Below are 20205 nucleotides of genomic sequence, written 5' to 3'. Positions count from 1 at the left end.
AACAATCCTTGTGTATATCTGAACCTTAGTAGAGATCATGCTCTTTACTAAATGTCGTGTCTTGTTTTTCTTTTTTATTTAATATTATATCATGAACATTTCCTCATTTTACTAAAAATTGTCAAAATCATCACTAATGACAATTTAATATTTCATCAATTTCATACTATATTTGTTTCACACACCAGCTTTGGACTCAGGCAAAGCTCAGGTCAAGTCTGGATCTACTACTTGGATTTGCATGGCCCTGGGCAAGTTGCTTAATCTCTCTGTGACTCAGTTTCTTCATCTGTAAAATTGAATAATAACAGCACTTGTGAGATTTGATGAGATAATTCATATAAATCACTTAGTACCATGCCTTACACAAATTAAAAGCTTAGTAAGTGCTGTTGCTATTATTGTACTTTTAGATTGTATTCCAAATTCTTACCATTAAAACTAGCTTTTGGATAAATATCATTGTACATAAATCTCCTTTCCATATCTCTGTTTATCTTCTAAGACTAGATTTCTTTCTATAAGTGTAATTTCTGAGCCATAGGATATGGATATTTGTAAGGCCCCTTAATTTACCTTTTCCCTTGTTGATCTTGCTGTCAAAGATACATTAACCAAGGTTCACATCATAAAGGTTTTGCCCAGAGCTGATACAGGGACTTTTCTAGACCTTTCTTTCAGAAGGTTCTAGATATTCAAGAAAGAGGAGTCATATTAAAAGAGACAAAGGGTGTGTTCTTCAAGTTACTGGAATTTTTTTTCAAGTCTATTTTTCTTAAAATATAAACATCTCCTTTTGGTTTCTTTCTAGTCTCCTTCTAATCAATTCAGCTGTTTCACAGCATTTAAGTGTGAGCTCCCCAGGCCAGTTTAGCTTTATGGTTGGAATTCAACATTATTGGGCCAAGGGTAGAAATTTAACTCTACTTCATGTCAGTGGCAAAGCAAAAGGCAATGGCCAGACATAGCAAATATGCACCAGTTGCCCAGGGCAGAGAAAAGGATTTGTCAGGACAAATTCATTACCACACCTTGAAAAGCAAGTCAAACGATGAATCATTTCATGGGTAATCGTGTCATTCTTGCATATTAAAGACAGGGGTGTGTGTCTAGACACATTCAAGGAATTATCTTCATGCCTCTATTCCTAGGCTGTAAGTACTTGGTACATAGAGGGAGAAGAAGGCAAGAAATACACGTATGGCGATCGTGTTGTTAAAGAGAAAGTGCAAGAAGAGGAAAAGGTAAAACTCAACAGCCACCCAGGAAATTTTCCTAAGGGACATGGACCATCCAGAGGTCTGACGTCAAAGTGTAGCAAAACTTTATACGTAGGAATGAGCAACTTCCAAGTTTTACCCAGCGGTTTAAGGCTCTTCAAAAGTGCAGCCTTGCTCTCAAGTATGTACCTATTCTTGAGTTTGAAAGAGTCTAGTGAACATTTGCCATTTTTGTAGTTGCTCAGCACCAGGACATACTTCTTTGTGGGCATCCTAAAATAGGTAAGAGGCAGGTGGGGCTTTCCACTGTGGGAGCCTCAGTGGAGCAAACGCTCTCTTAAAGCCTTCAGAAGTAACGAAGCCCTGCTGATGCCTTGTTTTTAACCCAGTGATAGTGATTTTGGATTTCTCACCTCCAGAGCTATAAGAGAATAAATCTGTATAATTTTAAGCTACTATGTTTGTGATAACTCATAATACCTGCAGGGTGAAACTAATACAGAAGATTATTACTTCCTCATGGAAAAGCATAATCTTTAGTCTCTATCAGTGGGTTGCAAACCTCAGAGAGATTGTGAAGCTTTTTGAGGTGGTTTTATTTTTTATTTTTTCATTCTACAGAACTCCAGTGGTTTATTAGGTACAGGACCCAAAGAAAAAGAAATAAATGCAGATGAAGAGTCTAAAATGATTAGTGTGTTGTTAAGGAACATTGTGTACCTGTTTAACCCAGTTTAGTAAACATGAATCTACAAATTTATAATCCATCTCAATATGAATGAATCAGAAATCTCTAATTAGAAACAGCAGAATTTTTGAAAAGTACATTCTGTGTGCCACCCTCTAATTTCATTATATTTAATATCACCTATATTTAGCTGCATTGCTATAACATTTATGTATTATTTTTCTTTTAGTCATTAGAAGTCCTGAAAAATTAATGAGAATCTTTATGGAGTCATTGGTAATGCAACAACCAATAGCGTTTTGTGGGAACAGAATACAACGTGGTTTAATATCCTGCTCAGACTTTTGGAGAATTGTCAAAAAATAAAAAAGAATAATATGATTTCTCTGGGAAAGTTTTCTACTGCAAGTAGCAATTCAAGCAAGTTAATTAGTCATTATGTATGAAATGTGACTGCCCTTCCCTCAGGCCTCTGACTTGTCATTAAAGAGATTACAGAGCCTGGGCCTTTCTGTCTTTATAAAGGCATCTGTATTACAGCGCAGAATTGAAAACATTCCTGTCTGGAAGTCCTTTCACCTTTTTTACATCAGTGCTACTGAATTTAGGGAATTGATTTTCACATTTTCAATGTTGATTTTCTGTACTGACAAATTATCTTTTCCCCTCTGGGGCTCTTGCAGTACTGCTTATAGACACCAGGAATTTTTACAGCTCTCCAGGTTGGTGGTCTAGAAGCACCAACTTCAGCAGCCTTTGGTTCTTGGGATCTCAGCTGAAACCTCACATCCAAAGGCAGGGCAGGGTCTAGGCTGAGGAGTAATGTGGGATGGCATGGTTCACTAGGACAATGGTTTCACATCCAGTGCTTCTGGAGATTCCAGCCTCCTAAAGTGGGCTGGGATGACTAGTGAAGCAGTGGGCAGGAGGAAGAGAAAGCAGAGATGACCAGATAGTATAAGAGATAATGGCCTGAGATTCTCAATGCCAACTCTTTTCTGCTCCCCTCCAAAACCACCACTAATATAGATCCTTCCTATCCAAGAACATGAGATATTTTTCAATTTACTTGTGTCTTCAATTTCTTTCATCAGTCTTATAGTTTTCAGTGGGTAGGTCTTTCATCTTTTTGATTAAATTAATCTTAAGTATTTTATTGGTTTTGGTGCTATTGTAAATGAGATTGTTTTCTTAATTCCCCTTTCTGATAGTTCCTGGTTAGTATGCAGAAATGCAATTGATTTTTTTTTTTTTTTTTGTATATTGATTTTTGATCTTGAAACTTTACTGAATTTGTTAATTAGTTCTAATAGTTTTTTGGTGGAGATGTTAGGGTTTTCTGTATATAAGACCATGTCATCTGTAAGAAAGAGACAATTTTACTTTTTTCTAATTTGCATATTTTTAAGTTTTTCTTGCCTAATTGCTCTAGTTTGGACTTCTTGCCTAATTGCTCTAGTTTGGACTGTGTTAATAGAAAAGGTGAGAATGGGCATCCTGATCTTTGAGGAAAAGCTTTTAGCATTTTACCATTGAGTATGATTGTTAGCTGTGGGCTTGTCATAAATGGTCTTTATTATGTTGAGGTACATTCCTTCTATACCTAATTTGTTGAGAACTTTTACCATGAAAGGATGTTGAATTTTGTCAGAAGCTTTTTCTTCATCTATTGACATGATCATATGATTTTTATTCTTCATTTTGTTAGTGTGGTGTATCACATTTATTGATATGCATATGTTGAACCATTCTTGCATCCCAGGAATAAACCCCACTTGATTGTGCTGTATGGTCTCCCTGTATATTCTGCCCACACCCAACAATGTTGTTCATGACACTTGTCCCTCTTAAAGGGTGTGTCTAACCTCTAGATGAAGTGGGTCTTACACTTTACTGCAGAAGTATCACTTGACTAGAGGCTGAGGAATCTGATTTGAAACTAATTTCCAAGTATTTCTAATACAGATGGTCCACTCTGGGAAGCACTGCTTTCTAGAAACTTGACTGAACCAGGACCAGCTGGAAAAACATGAATTGCCCTCTGGTGGTTCTGTCTCTGCCAAGGCCAACTTTTCCTCATCTCAGACTGTCCTATCCCAAGGTTCCTGGAGTCCTGCGGTTTCATTCTCTTCACCTTAATCCAAATCTGCTTTCACATCTTGTATTCATGCCAAAGTAGAAATAATTAATAGCATCTTATGGTTTACTCTTTTCTCATGTGTTTGCATTTTCATAACAAACATTACACTTAAAATGAAGTAATTAAGTGCTGTTGGCATAGTTTTCTTATTAGCTAATGTATAGAGGGGGATTTGGTTAGGTGGCTGAGGGGGTGCTGACACGGGGCCCTCCTAGGTCTCTTAGGAAGGAAACAGCAGAGCTATAGTGTGGGTGCTAAAATCCCACAGCCTGCATTATGCCCCGGCTCTGCCATTTACCAGTTTTGTAACATTTGGCAAAACTGCTCAATCTCTCTGTGTCTCATATCTTTTTCATCTGCACAACTGGAATAATAGTTACACTCCTGCAGTGATGAATAAAGGGAAGTTCATGTGTAAAATGCTTATCCTAGTGCCCAACACAGAGAGAGCATCCAATAAATTTTAGCTATTATTATTTATTATCCTGAAGTCACTCTGCATTCAGCCACTGAATTAACCTTTTGCTATTGTACCAGCATAGAAAAATATGCTCAATGAACTTAGTGAGAACTTCATCAGCATAAAAAACGACCAGTCATAAATGAAGAATACACTAACTGAAATGAATAATTTACAGGGAATCAACAGTAGAACAGATAAAGCTGAGAATGAAATCAGTGATTTGGAATTTAAGGAAGCAAAAAACACCCAATCAGCACAGCAAAAAGAAAAAGAATCAAGAAAGAAAATGAAGATAGTGTCAGGAGCCTCTGGGACAACTTCAAGGATATCAATATTTGCATCATGGGGGTACCAGAAGAAAAAGAGAGAGAGCAAGAAATTGAAAACCTATTTGAAAAAATAATGACAGAAAACTTCCCTAACTTGGTAAAAGAAATAGACTTACAAGTCCAGGAAATGCAGAGAGTACCAAACATGATGACCCCAAAGAGGCCCACACCAAGACACATCAAAATTAAAATGCAAAAGGTTAAAGACTAAAGAGAGAATCTTAAAAGAAGCAAAAGCAGTTAGTTACCAACACGGGAGCTCCCATAAGACTTCCAGCTGATTTCTTAACAGAAATTTTGCAGGCCAGAAGGAATTGGCAAGAAATATTCAAAGTGATGAAAAGGACCTTACAACCATGTTCACTCTACCCAGCAAAGCTACCATTTAGAATTGAAGGACAGATAAAGAGCTTCCCAGATAAGAAAAAGCTAAAGGAGTTCATCACCACCAAGCCAGTATTATATGAAATGTTAAAGAGTCGTCTTTAAGAAGGGGGAAAAAAGATCAAAATTAGGACAATAAAATGGCAATTGAATCTAAAAAACAAAATAAACAAACAAGCAGAACAGAAGCAGACTCACAGATACAGAGAACATTTTGATGGTTGCCAGATGGGAGGAGGGTTGGGGGAATGAATGAAAAAGGTGAAGGGATTAAGAAGTAAAAATTGGTTGTTACAGAATAGTCATGGGGCTATAAAGTACAGCATAGGGAATACAGTCAATAATATTCTAATAACTATGTATGGTGTCAGATGGGTGCAAGATTTATCGGATGATCACTTATGTAATGGCTAATCACTAGAGTGTACACTCAAAGCAAATAATGTATGTCAACTGTAATTGAAAAATTAAAAAATTATTTTTAAAAAAAATAATGTGTTTCTAAGATTTGGGCTTTAAGAGGTGTTAAAAGAACTTTTAAGCCAGTCTTTGGGTCTTTGCTTTCTCTATATGTGGTCACCAATATTTATAATGCATGTTAAAGCGCTTTGAAAACATAAGACACAATTACAAGATGTTATAATAAAGTTGATAATAACAATAGTGTGATTATAATTAAGTTCTTCAGTTCTGAAAAGAAAAAATTAAATCTAGTGTATAAGCTACCTATAGTAGGGAGATATCTTCAGTATAATGGGGCAATTATGGAATTTTATGACAGTTACAATAGATTCATTTTATTTTGAATTCTGTTCAATTGTTTACAATTGAAGTCTGTTAGGTTAAGATTTTATTGAATTACATGTGTAAATGACTAGAATATTAAATTAATAATATATACTTAAAGATAAACAGCAACTCAGCTAGATTTTATTGAGAAGAGAATAATCTCATATTTAAGTGCTTTAACTCTTTCTGATTATTTTGTATATAGTAGGTAATCAATGTTTATTGATACAATTTGATTTGTATCTCTTTTAGAAATTCTTCTAAAAGAATATATTTTATCAGCCTGACCTAAAGAGTTGAATGTAACTCTTAATAATGTTTTTTTCAAAGCAAGGTCTTAAGTTATTATGTGCCTCACAGTCACCCAGGATATTTGTAAGAAATGCTGACGCTTGAGTATCCCCCCATTCCCACTACCTGAGACCTGTGAAGCAGGGATGATGAACATACACAGCAGGTAGTTTTCATGCCCAGGAACATTTGAGAACCTTTACATATACTGTAGTCAGCCTTAACAAAATTAAAGCAAAATGAAAATTTAAGTATTACCACCTGCCCTAAATAGTTCTGTAAATTTTGATAGAAGAAGAAAAAATATATATAATTAGAAGAGAGACAGAGGTCAGAAGGAAAGCCTAACAGATTAAATATATAAATACACTCACCTGTTTCAGGTGTTTTATGAAAAAAGGGTGAACTCCAGGACTGCCAGTAGCTTTTACCTGTTTCTTGACATCTCACTTGAAATACATATTTAGTGTTTGGCTCCAAATAGAAAGTTGACTGTTGCACATATGTAAAATTGGTGTCAAATTCCTTAACCTAAAATGGATGAGTAACAATAATGAAATGATGCAATGTGCTTTTAAAACAATTATTCCATTTAGCAGAAATGCATGGAGTACCTATTATGTTTCAGGCACTCTCCTAGAGCCTGGGAAAACAAAGAGAAATAGGGTATTTTATATAAAACATGGCCATCAATAATATGTACATGTAATTTTATATTAAAAATGAAGTACACATTGTATTTGACAACTCTCTCAAGATTTTAAATTTCAAGAAAGTCCAAACATAATATATTCTTAATTTTGAAATAGCTGATTATAATGGGGTGGAAGAAACAAGGGATCTAATAACAATAGTTTGATTTCTCTCTCTCTCTCCAGTTGGATATTTAGATCAATAATTGTTCATGAATGGTGAAATAATTTCACTTGCTAATGATAACTTTTAGAAAAAATTACTTATAAGCCAAGCTGCTAAATTGGTCCTTATTGGAAATTTGTGCACATTCTGTAAGACCTATTATGTATATGTATGTGTGTGAGAGAAAATAAAATAAAACATTTAAGAAAGTTGAACTATAAAAATCCAATGGAAGTTAAGCAAGAAAAGAGCTGAGGTATAAACTTACAAATTGTTTTCTGGGGCACTACAACCTGCTATAAAATGTAATGAAAAATGACCCCCAAACAAGCTGCTTCATATGGGAGAGAGAAAACAGGCATTTACACAGCAACTTCAGTGTGTTGTGATAAGTGGATTTACTGAAAAAAGTGAAGCACAATTGAAAGGCAGACATAAAATATATCTAGAAATGCATTTATGCAGCGGCTGGGAGAAAACAGTTACTAGACACTCATGAAAGAAGAAGTTGAAACTATCAAGATTTTTTTTTAAAGAGCAAGATAGCAACCTCATTTAGGGATTCTTCTGTTAAAACCCAATCTTAAAAAAGCTCAACAATCTTAACATAAATCTCTAAAACTTGCAATGCATTGAAAATGTAAAATTCATGAAAATATCTGTATTGGGGATGTCATGCTCCCTGAAAGATATAATTCAGAGTCTCCATGAGCCATTTTTCTAACCATGGCCCTTGGAATTTCTGTTATATAAATGTGACTGGCGACACTTGGGGTCTCCTGGAACCCAGGAGACATTTTACTTGTGCCAAAAGTTTGACTTTCAAATGCATTCTGCTTCATATTACCTTCTCTTAGAAGGGAGTTGCTATTCTCCAATCTGGCTCTTGCCATTACATTTATAGATAGGTCCTCTTGAGGAAGTACCCTAAAGTGCACTCCGAATTCTAAACTAGGAAGAATAACTTTACAGAACTGTTAACAGAGTTGTTTCTCCCATGAGTCAAGCCAGGTGACTGCTTAGGGCCTTGCAAGCACAAGGTGACACCTCAAGGTGTTCTTTTCAGAGGCTGAAATGAACATTGAGAGCTAGACCTAACTGAGCGACTATGGAGAGGGTTTGATCTCAAGTGCAAGAAATATGATTTTATTTTTTATAGCAGTTAATTTCTAGTTAGACGCTCAATTCTGAAGGTGGGACATGGAAACTTAATCTCCATCAGTTTGAGGAAGCCCTTTTCTTAGGGTTACATCCAAGTTTCTGGGCGCATCCTTGGGTGGAGGGAAGGAAAATCTCAAACCTATTCCGAGCTCTATAATCCTGACTTCCTCCAACTCCCAACCTGGGACATGGTCCAGGGGAGGGGGCCCTTCTCAGTGACTCACCAGGGTCTTGACTCTTTTGATTCCTCTCTCTTACCCCTGGCCCTGGCCCTGGCCAGTGTCTGCTCTTTCTGTGCGGGTGGAGCCAGGGTAGGAGCATGATTACTGGGAAACTTAGTTGTGATTAATAATCACATGTTCTAGCAAGTCTCCTGTCTTATCCCAACATTTATACTTTTGAAACTCAAAGGCCAAGGATTTGACCCTCTGCTATCTGTGTACTGTTCTGTTAGACATTCCAGGAAAAGAACGAATGCTTGGTTGTGTGCAGCCCATAAGCTGAGAATAGTTTTTACATTTTTTAAATGGTTGGAAGAAAAATAAAAAGAAGACTATTTCATGATGCATGAAAATTATATAAAATTCAAATTTCAGTGTCCAAAAATAAAATTTTCCTGGGATGTAACGATGCCCACTCATTTGGTGTCTGTGGGTGCTTCCATGCTGTCCACGCAAAGTTCAGTAGTTGGGACAGAGGCCTCATGGCCTGCAAAGCCTAAACTGTTTACTATTTGGCCGTTGAATAAACAGTTTGCCAATATCCTGGCCTTGTGTAATTAGAGAAATGAGTCACCATTAATCCATCTGCTCGAACAAACAGAACAGTGTTGTTGGGCACTATTAAAGGCAAACAATAATACTTACAGCTAATGTTTTAAAATACTATCTATGTGGGACATTATAAGATTCTAGACATTATAAGAATCGATGTAGATACAAAAATGATTTTGGAACAGCCCTGCCTTCCAGGGGTTCACAGTTAAAGGACAGGGAAATATCCTTGTAAACAGATAAGTATATGCAACGTGGCAAATGGTCCTGAGATAGGGTACACAGCCACGGGCAAGGATTGCTGCTGAGGACTGTGAGCTCAATTTTTGACACAAGTTTCAGATGCCAGGGAGACAGTCCATGAAAATAACCAAGTAGGTAAATATTCTCCCCATGGTGTCAGCCTTGCGGGATCTCCTGAAGGGCTAGCTGGCTGATGCCTCACAGTCTAGATGCAGCTTAGCTAAAAGGGGCTGAAAAGCATTCTCAATGCATGGTTTTGATTTTCAGGTGGGCTTCCTTTGCTCTGCAAAGCCTGCTGCATGGCTCCCTGGAGGTTAAGATGAAGAATAAATAATGATAATAATCAGCATTTCCTGGACATTAATTCTATTCCAGGCTCCGGGCTAGCTTCTAACAGCATTTGATCACCCCCACAACCCTATGAGGTAGGTGCTTCTCTTATTTCTATTTTAGGTATGGGAAGAATGAGGCACAGAGAAGATAAAGAACTTGCCCAAGGTTGTACAACCAGAGTGGCAGAGCTAGACTTTGAACTCTAGGGCCTGTGTGCTTAGCCACAAGTCTTTCCTGGGAGCTGCCTGCCACTTGGAAGTAAAGAACCTCCCTCCAGCAATGTCTGATGGAGGAAGAGCCGAGGTTGAAGAACAAATCTGTAGTCCTTTATGTCCTCCCACTCTTCTTGACTCTGACTTCCTGTCTCCCTACCTGGAGGCAAAGACAACACTTTATGCATGACCCAGACAAAATTGATGGGGTAGCCAGTGTAAAACACAAGCTTCATTCTGGCTACTACTAACTGGACTTGGGTCATCCAGATAGAAATAGTAATTCACCTTTTTCTGTCTGTGTGACTGGTTACATTTGGGAGAATCATAGTAGAAGGGATAGGATACCTGTTTTTTCATTTTCCAAATTTTTTGGGTGCCCAAAAGTGATGTAAGTTCTGTGAGAGGCACTTAGTTACTAACAGTGTAAAGTTTAGAGAATTTGGCTTAAGCTCTTTTGAGCCCATTCTGTAAAGGAGCTGATATTACCTATCACAGAATATTATTATAAAAATTAGATCGGATAACAAATATTCTTTCAGCTCCTTCATTTGCCTGCTCCTGATTGAAGAGAAGGTACTGAAAAAGGAGCTCAAGTTTGTTTACCCGTTACCAAGTCTCAGTGGCATATGTAGCTCCACCAGGGGGAGCAGAGAACGAAAGTTTCAACCAGAAAACAGCTGCTTTCTGAAAACCTATGCAGAGATACTGATAATTCCTTTGTATTTTCTAAACATTCTTACAGCCTATTATAATCTCCTCCTACTTATGCCAAATAAAGGAGCTCCATATTCTCAGTATCATCCTACGACTGTGATAATACACAAGGGCTCCAGATGTCCTATTTGAGCAAAACCCTTTTAATTCAAAATCTAAGACTCAAGAATTTCATTTAGGTTGTTCTCAAATTTACTTTAAGTTCCACATGGGCAAAAGAGAGGTCATGGGTTTTTGTTTAGTGTTTATCTCACTTGCCCCAGGCTTTAAGTGTGGGATTGCTGTACACACAGATACCATAAGTCAAGGAGTCCAGCAGGATGGCTATTTGGTTACTGACCAAATGATGCAGCACATGAACTCGCATCTAAGTGTAACCTGAACAACTGGACATACACATTTCTGATTTAAAGGAACAAGGGTAAATAAACAACTTGACATCAGGGATTTATTTGTAAAGAACAACCTTTAGAGGAGGTTATGAAGTCAGTATAGTATTACCCTCGTCTTCTTCACACTCTTTAAACACATTGGTCTACAGCAAAACTGATGCTCGGGATGAGCCTGAAGCAGAAGGCGGCTCTGGTGTCACACTAATCACCAAAGATTAGTGTTAAATACATATCGTTTCACTTAACTCCCTGAAAACTGGTAAATCCATACATGATATGTAACTCATAACTCTGCTTTTTGAAAGGGAGGGTTGTTATTTTATTTGAGTGAGGGTGTTCAATTCATCATCTTCACCTAAAATTAACTCCTTCCTTCCTTCCTTCCCTCCTTCCTTCCTTCCTTCCTTCCTTCCTTCCTTCCTTCCTTCCTTCCTTCCTTCCTTCCTTCCTTCCTTCCTTCCTTCCTTCCTTCCTTCCTTCCTTCCTTCCTTTTCTCTCTCTCTCTTTCTCTCCTTGCTTTTCACTCATCCTCCCACCTTCCTCCCCTTTTGAAAACATCACCTTGTTTGGTCTCTATATCAATGTATCAATGGGTCTGTTGTTTTGAGTTTCTTTATTCATTTGTTTTGGGTTATTTTTAGATTCCACATATAAATAAAATCACATGATATTTGTTTTTCTCTGTCTGACTTATTTCACTGAGCTCAATGCTGTCTGGGTCCATCCATGTAGTCACAAATGGCAAGATTTCATTCTTTTTTATTGCTGAGTAATATTCCATTGTGTATATATATGTATATATGTAATACATATATCACATCTTCTTTATCCATTTATCTATCATACATGATAAATAACTCTCAACTGAGCAAAGCCAGACAACTCCATTTCTTAATTATTTTGACTAAATGGCAGTTCATTGTAATTGAAAAAGTAAAGTTGCATATCTTTTCAAATACCCTAAATTGGGACTTTTTTCTCAGACTAGTGTTACTGTATAGTTCAAATTAGTGAGTTTTTTATTAATGCTCACAGGTTCTGTTCATGTGATGTGATTTTATTAGTGAACCTTGTATCTATGCCTCTCCTAAGACACTGGTAATTTGCCATTGGTATTTAAGGATGATTAGTTTGTCTAGACATTCACTTTTTAACCTTATGCTCATCTAAGACTGAGGCCTATACTAGTCACAAATCTTACATTTTGAATTACACTTTTTTTCCTTCATTTAAAATCTGAAGTTCCTTTTGAACTGTTTTTACTTTTCTGAATGCCTGTTGAATTTCAGTACAAAATCCTTAAATTTTATATCCGTGATCACTGATGTAAATTTCACCCTAAGACACTGGATTACAAGGAGCTAAATAGATGGAAATCTCTCCGCTGGACATTTGTCTATTTAGCAATTTACAAAAGGCAAGAGGACCTTTGCAGAAAACATCTCTCTATTGGGAAGCATAGTGTAATCATTATTAAAACTAGAGTGGTTTGACTATCACACAAAGAACCAAATAAAAACATGTAACACCGTGATCACTGACTGTCGGTTGGCGGGTTTTTTCATTCATTTACATGCTAAAGAATAGTGAAAGTTAGCTTACATTCCAAGTTCGGTTTGCTGTAGCCTTGTATCTCATTTCACAGGAAACCTTTTCAATTGCTGTTTGACTGTTCCAATAAATCACGGTCTTGGGGGCTGTAGTATTGATATCCTCTGCCCTGGAAATGATGGCTGCAGAAGGTATCACTAGGGAAAACAAAAACAAAAACCCAGCAATTTGAAACTCACTAGTTTTCATCAATCTATAGACATGTTAAAGCTCAAAAGTACTGCCTTGACCACTTAGCTCACTTGGGTAGAGCATCATCCTAATATGCCAAGGTTGTGGGTTCGATCCCTGGTCAGTGACACATACTGGAATCAACCAATGGATGCATAAATAAGTGGAACAATGAATAGACATGCTTCTCTCTCTTTCTCACTCCCCTTCCCCCCTCTCTAAGATCAATCAATAAATTTTAAAAATGATTAGCAAAAACTCTAAGCACTAAAAAGTAATTCCATGATCTAATTAACAATTAATGATTGTGTTTTTTTTTTCTATTTTGTTATATAGGAGAAAATTGTGGTTGTTAAGTAAAATTCTATTTAGCCCATTCTTCATTTCTTTGAAAAGGAACTCTAATAGTCTTGACTCTCCCTCACCTCCCACACCCTTATAAATCCTAACTAATGAAACTCCAGACCCTGGTCTTATTAACAAAAGAGTGTCAAAAAGAAATAAAAGAGATAGCTCTTCCCTGCATCTGTTTAGGGAGAGGTGATGTTTTCTGCATCCTAAATTTACTTCAGAGAATTTGATTTGATCAGTTGTTAAATTTAAACCTTTCGCAATAATATTATTTTTATTCTCCAGTGTTATATGGAAATTTATATGAATATTTTACTTATTACTAACTTGTTTTATTCTCCATTAAAACAAACCTGTACTTGAAAGTATGATTTGAGCAAAGCAAGTCTCACAGGGCTCTAAGATTTTACCAATTACTACTATGTTCCATGATAATAACTTTCAAAAGGGAACTGAAATTCTGATTGGTTATCTTACTAGTTCTTTTGTTGTACTTGGAGTAAGGGTGTAACTGAAATCTCTATGTTTCTAAACTGCATAAATACTTACAAGTTTGTTCTATCTGAACAGAACAGAACCATTGACACTTTCCATTTCTCCTATATGCATGCTTAGAACAAAAAAAAACCCTATGACTTTTCTAGATGTATTATTTTTCTTCCCTAGCATTCCTTTTTTTTTTTAAATCCTCACCTGAGGATATGTTTATTGATTTGAGAGAGAGAGAATGTTTGCCTCCCATATGCTCCCTTTCCGGGGATTGAACCCATAACCTAGGTATGTGTTCTGACTAGGAATCCAGCCTGAAACTTCTTTGGTGTACGAGACGATGTTCCAACCCACTGAGCTACCCAGTGAGGGCCTCTACATGTATTATTTAACAAAGAACTCAAGAGCCTGTATGTGTTTTTAGGAACTATTATTACAGTTTAATATCCTCTATGAATTCTTTTTTTTTTTCATTTATTCTAAATTTATATAGTATTCTTCAGGAAAAGTATTGTTTTATTATTAATAACTATGATCTAAAATTATGTGCACATGCCCGGCCGGGCGTGGCTCAGAGGTTGAGCGTCGACCTAGGATCCAGGCGATTGGGGTTTGATTCCCGGTCAGGGCGCATTCCCGGGTTATGGGCTGCAGCCGATCAATGACTCTCTCATCATTGATGTTTCTCTCTCTCTCCCCCTCTCCTTTCCTCTCTCTGAAATCAATAAAGATATATCTTTTAAAAATTAATTAATTAATTAATTAAAATTAGTGCACAGGTATATGATTTATACAGAAATATAAAAATTAAAGATTTGCTCTCTAGTAGCACAGTCTTAGAATAAAATCTTTGGGCAAAACCTAGCACAGAACAGAAGTAGTAGCAGAATTAGTCTAATTAAAGACCTCACTGTACTGAAAACTCTTATCATCTGAGTCCTATAGTTGATTTCCTTTAACTAGTATAAGCTTCTTTAAGAATAATTGGTATTCAGAGATTTCGAGAGTCAGGGAAGTGGACCCCATTGGGAGCTCGAGCAAGCTAACGTTATTCAGGGAAGTGGACCTTCTTGGGGGCTCTGAGACCACTTGGGGCCACTTAAGCATCCTCAATACTATGTTATTTACCCCCTCCTATCTCCCATCTCTGAGTTTGGCCTGCCACTGGTAGAGCAGCATAAACATTCATTTGCAGAATGAAATATTCCGGGGAGGAACCAAAAATCTGTTCAGTCCTATGAGAAATGCAGAACACAGTAAATCAGGTTTAAGATAGTCTTAGCACAGAGCAAGTTAATGCAGTAGAGATGTAAGCTTTTAGGTTTAAATGAACTTATATTTTTTCAATTAAATGTTACATAATATGTATTTGAACATATTGTTTGTTACACAAGACTCAAATATTAAATTTTTGTTATCATTGCTTAGGTTTCAAACATTCCCATAAAATTGTACTTCTTTATTTTTATTTCTTTTTTTCTCTATTTTACATTTTTAAAAGAGCTGTCAAATCTAGATCCAGTTGTAAAAGAGAACTGAGCATATGATAAAAGTACATGGCAAAACTATAAAAGAAAATATCTATAAGAAGTAAATGACAAAGTATTATGAAATAACTGACCATCCATTTGGAAAACAAACTAAATTGGATCCTATGAAAGACATTGATTGGTGGCCATACAACCATTCCCAAACCTCTTTTCCCTTTCCCTCTAGAGGTAACTTCTACCCTTAATTCATTGGTAATAATTCTATTGCTTTTATTTTTTTTTTTAACTCATATGCATTTATCTATAAACAATGTATTATTCAGTTTTGCCTGCCATGAAATATTCATAAATTGAAAAAAAATTCTCAAATCCCCCCAAAACTGTCATGTCATCATAGATACCATATTTTAAGTTTCCACTTGTATTGAAATAAATAGCATATGTTTGCCCATAATTATTCACTGGGGGAAATTAATATTCAAAATGGCAGCCAGAGGCACTGCATTTTCTGTATTAAAATTTATTTCTCTACAAAAGTTTAAACATTTCTCTCACATGTCATTTTGACACAGTGTTACTGCATTCTTAGCCCTGCCTTTCAGCACAGCCTCTCTAACTTAATTAAAGCCCAATCCCATAGCTGTTATGTGGAAATTGCTCCTAGGAGAGTTCACTTTCTTCAGTTTCATAGGACAATTCATTTATCTAACTTGCAATGTCTCACTTTTAAAGTGTCACCAATGAAAATAGCTCATCTATTAATATTCTGGTGGCTTTGTTGGGTGGAGCCCCTACACTGTTACATTATTTGAATAATAAGAAGGGAAGAGGGGGAGGAAAAGGGGGAGAAATAACAACTCCAAACAGGAGGCTCCCATGTTCACAGTGTGAGAAGTCAGACTTGCTGGTGGCAACCAGATGAGATTTTCCCTTCATGGGAGGTGGGGTGATAATAAACTATGGCAAGTCAACAAGTCTGGGATGAAATCTAGCTGTCCTTCCTAGCTATGTGACCTTGAGCAAATTATTTTAGCTTTCTTTATCTGTAAAATGGGCATAGTACTACCATGTGTGATTGTTTCCACAATTTAATGCAATATACTTGTTGTCTGGAACCCAATTCAATAATATTAAGGTCATAATAAGATCACAGTGATGATAACAGCAATATTACTACTAATAATTTAGTTACTAAAAATGATATTGCCAAAATGATAGTGAACATGATAGCCTTTAATCATCGTTAATCCATCAAGGTGAATCTGTTATAAGAAAAGGGCATATTGCCCCATTCTACCTCAGAATGTAAATTTACAAAAATGTATACGTCATGGTCAAGAGAACTGTAATTCCAAGAATATGTAATACAATGGAATTATTTTTCTCACCATAGTCAGCAGTGGTTATTTTCAAATCCAAAATTCAGAGCATAATGACAGATTTTTAGACCAATCCTATTAGTTGAGATAGTTGACTTTAGCTAGTTGAAATATTAGCTCCAATTGAAAACCTGTGATCCCCCAAAGATACCCATGCTGTACCCCAAAAGAAGGCATCACATTTCTTAAATCATTAGATAGCAGGAAAGTTGTCATACACATTGTAATATGCGTTTTAATAAAAACTGAGGATAGGAGTTGAGGATGTTGGAATTAGAAGCTCCCTAGCTCTGCAATCTCAAATTTCTTAATGCAGCTTAGCCTCAGTTTCCTCATGGATACATTATAATCTCTTCTACAAAATAAGGCTCTTGTGAGGGTTAAATGACAAAATGTATGTAATAGCAGTTAGCACTGAAGAAAGTGGTGCATAAAGCTAGCTCGCTGAAATCATCCTCCATACAATAATAATCCCTCCTTATCTGAGGCAGATGGGTTCCAAGGTTCCCAGTGGGTGCCTGAAACCACAGATAGTACCCAACCTTATTATACTATGTGTTTTCCTGCACATACACACCTATGATCAAGTTTAACTTATAATTAGGCACTATAAAAGATTAACAACAATACCTAATAATAAAATAGAACCATTATAATAGCATACTATAGTAAAAGTTATGAGAGTGTGCACTCTCTCTCTTTCTTTCATAACATCTTTTTGTTCTATACTTACCTTTTCACTTAAAGGAAGCATTTTACAGCTTCTCTGGAATATCTGAATTGCCAGCATCACTACTCTTGCACTTTGTGGCCATTATTAAGTAAAGTAAGGTTTACTTGAACACACTGTGACACTGAACAGTCAATCTGATAACCAAGACAGCTCCTAAGTGACTAACAGGCAGTTAGCATATACATAGCGGGTAGATATATTGGTTAGAAGGATGATTCACAACCTGGGCAGAATGTAACAGGATGGCTCTAAATTTCACCACACTACTGAGAATGGCAACCTATTCACAATTTATAAAATGTTTATTTCTGGAATTTTTCATTTAATATTTTTGGGCCATGATTGACAAGCATAACTGAAATTACATAAAGCAAATCCACAGATAAGGGTAAATAACTGTGATAAAAACAGGAATAATTGGCACTGGGATCTCCAAAGAGAGGGTGATTCACACTGGTGCTCTTTGGCTGAACTCTTGCTTTAGGGCTGGGATATAGTTGTAAAAGGCTCAAGTTGTAAAGGGCCCAATTACTTTTTGGAATTTATCTTGAGAAAACCAACTAGCAAAACATTAGCAAAAATTTGTTCATGGCAACAGTCTAAATCTCCAATAATAAATGACTAAAGACATTTATCAAAAATATTATTGTAGATTAAATTAATAGAAATATTTATTCTATCATTATAAGTTTAAAAAGCAAAGTCTAAAAACATCTGAAGCAAAAAATGTTAACATTTGTTAAATTTGGCTGATAAACATGGAGATGTCTACACAATTCTCCACAATTATCTTTGCATTTTGTAAAAGTTTTCAAAATAAAAACAAAACCATAATTTCCACAATAGTGCATACAGAAGAATTCTTCATTGTACTGCATTTCTCACACCATAAGACTCCTAAGACTCATAACGCTTTATTCTAATTCTTATTTCTTTCCATCTTCTCTGGTAGCTCATAAGATATTTAGAGCAGCAGGTACCTTGTCTATCTTATTTCCACTAGCCCTTAGAACAATGCTTGAACACCAAAAGTTATCAATAACTATATTTTTAAAAACACATACACCCATTTAAAAATTATGAGTAATTCTTGTTTTCTTTAGCATGATCTACAGGAACTTTCAGAGAACTCCTTTTAGATCTAGATCTCACTTAAGTAGGTCAGCACAAATAAGTTATTTATTCGTAAAGACATTGCATGATTTCTTGTTCTTTACCTATATCATCCAGGTCAACTTGCAGTTGTTTTGACTTCTCCATGCCCAGTACATTTGCAGCGTGGACCCAAACCAAATACTTCTTACCTCCTCGTAATGAGTCAGTGGAGATGTTAACATAATTTGAGGTGAGATATTGTTGCTCTTCTTCTGTCTCTAAACTTTAAAAAAAAGATTAAAATTACCGGTTATGTTTGGCTTGAATTAATTATTCCTCAAGTTTTTGATGCTACCTTCTTAGCTTGCTTTCAGAATGCAACATTTACTGAAAAATAGGCAAAATTGATTTAATTTTGATAATTTAAAAAAAGACATTCAAGGCTATCTACAGTCAAAGTGTGACTTTCATGGATTCCTTCCATTAAGAAAAAAATAAGTGCCCTAGCTGGTTTTCTCAGTGGTTAGAGTGTCAGCCTGCAGACTGAAGGGTCCGGGGTTCAATTCCGGCCAAGGACATGTAGCTGGTTGCAGGCTTAATCCTCAGGCCCTTGTGTGGGAGGCAACCAGTTGATCTCTCTCTCTCTCTCTCTCTCTCTCTCTCTTTCTCTTCCTACTACTCTCTCTGAAAATCAAAGGAAAAAATATCCTTGGGTGAGAATTAAAGAAAAAAAGTAGTATAGATGTGTGTAGCTATGTTTATGTTTATATATATGTGTACATACCTACGTTTTTATAATATTTTACAACTGTTGTCATAAAAGCAAATGTATTAATATCACATTTTAAAACATTTTCTCTGACTTAACGGCTCATTTTTTTTCTTCTGATTTTATTTTATTTTTTAAATATATCTTTATTGATTTCAGAGAGAGGAAAGGAAAGGGAGAGAGAGAGATAGAAACATCAATGATGAGAGAGTCATCAGTTGGCTGCCTCCTGCACACCCCCGACTGGGGATCGAGCCTGCAACCCGGGCATGTGCCCTGCCCGGGAATCGAACCCTGATCGCCTGGATCCTAGGTCGACGCTCAACTGCTGAGCCACGTCCAGCCGGGCTCTTCTGATTTTAAATGAAATTAAATATTTTCATGAACTCCTGAAAATATTGTCGGCCCTACACACTGTGCCTACTGCACCTATTGAGCAAGTTGGCTCTGGACATAGCTTGAAGTGGACGAGCACCCTCTGGGAAAGAGCCTTGTGTGACAGGGGTTCAGTGCAAGGGCTCTGAGCCAGACATTTCTACCAGATGTAAGAATGGGGAGAGGGGCGATGAGGGCTGGAGATCTGGGTGAGGTAGGGGAAGACCCTCCTTCCAAGACAGAAAACACCAGCACCTTCTGATACACAGGAAATGATGTGGAACATGAACCTGTAAGTAATAACTTGAAGTAGAGCTGACTGGGTCAAAAAAAACTCCTACGAATTTTGAAAGTAGAAATGACTAGAACTGGTGGCTGCCTGGATGAGGGGAAAGGAGCCTTTCACTGCTGGAGAGGGTGGAGAAGATAGAGGAGAGAGACTCACTGGGAATGAGAGAGAGCTATCAAATGATCACTTCCAATTATATTGATCTAAGTGTCCATAATTGAATAATTGAGGATCTCTAACCCACCAATTAAAATTTCCAATGTTATTTGTTAAGGCTAAAACTTGAAATTTTATTAACTGACAATAACTTTGAACAAAAACTTTGAGACTCTCTTTTAAGTCTTTTTTAAAATTACTACTCTACAATATTTTAAGGAGGTAGGGGTTGGGAGTAGTGGAGAGGAGAGTAAAGGGGAATGTTTCTTGCCTCATTTTCCGGTTTCTGTAAGGAGAGATTGTC

The 20205-nt window shown here is 36.5% G+C and overlaps 1 protein-coding gene across 1 annotated transcript in view; it reads right to left on the bottom strand.

The window, feature by feature from the left end:
* IL23R (interleukin 23 receptor) overlaps window positions 1-20205 on the bottom strand; it is a 52737-nt gene that overhangs the window by 12775 nt on the left and 19757 nt on the right. Inside the window, exons 4-6 of the mRNA XM_016208776.2 lie at window positions 18435-18595; window positions 12596-12741; window positions 6679-6835 (exon numbers count right to left, since the gene is read on the bottom strand). Of these exons, the coding sequence (XP_016064262.2) occupies window positions 6679-6835; window positions 12596-12741; window positions 18435-18595 (464 nt within the window). The remainder of the gene's footprint in view (window positions 1-6678; window positions 6836-12595; window positions 12742-18434; window positions 18596-20205) is intronic.

This window comes from Miniopterus natalensis, chromosome 9, assembly GCF_054644295.1.
Source record: "Miniopterus natalensis isolate mMinNat1 chromosome 9, mMinNat1.hap1, whole genome shotgun sequence".
Classification (NCBI taxonomy): Eukaryota; Metazoa; Chordata; class Mammalia; order Chiroptera; family Miniopteridae; genus Miniopterus; species Miniopterus natalensis.
The sequence above is the reverse complement of the archived record's forward strand: the minus strand, read 5'-3'. Positions and strand labels throughout refer to the sequence as shown.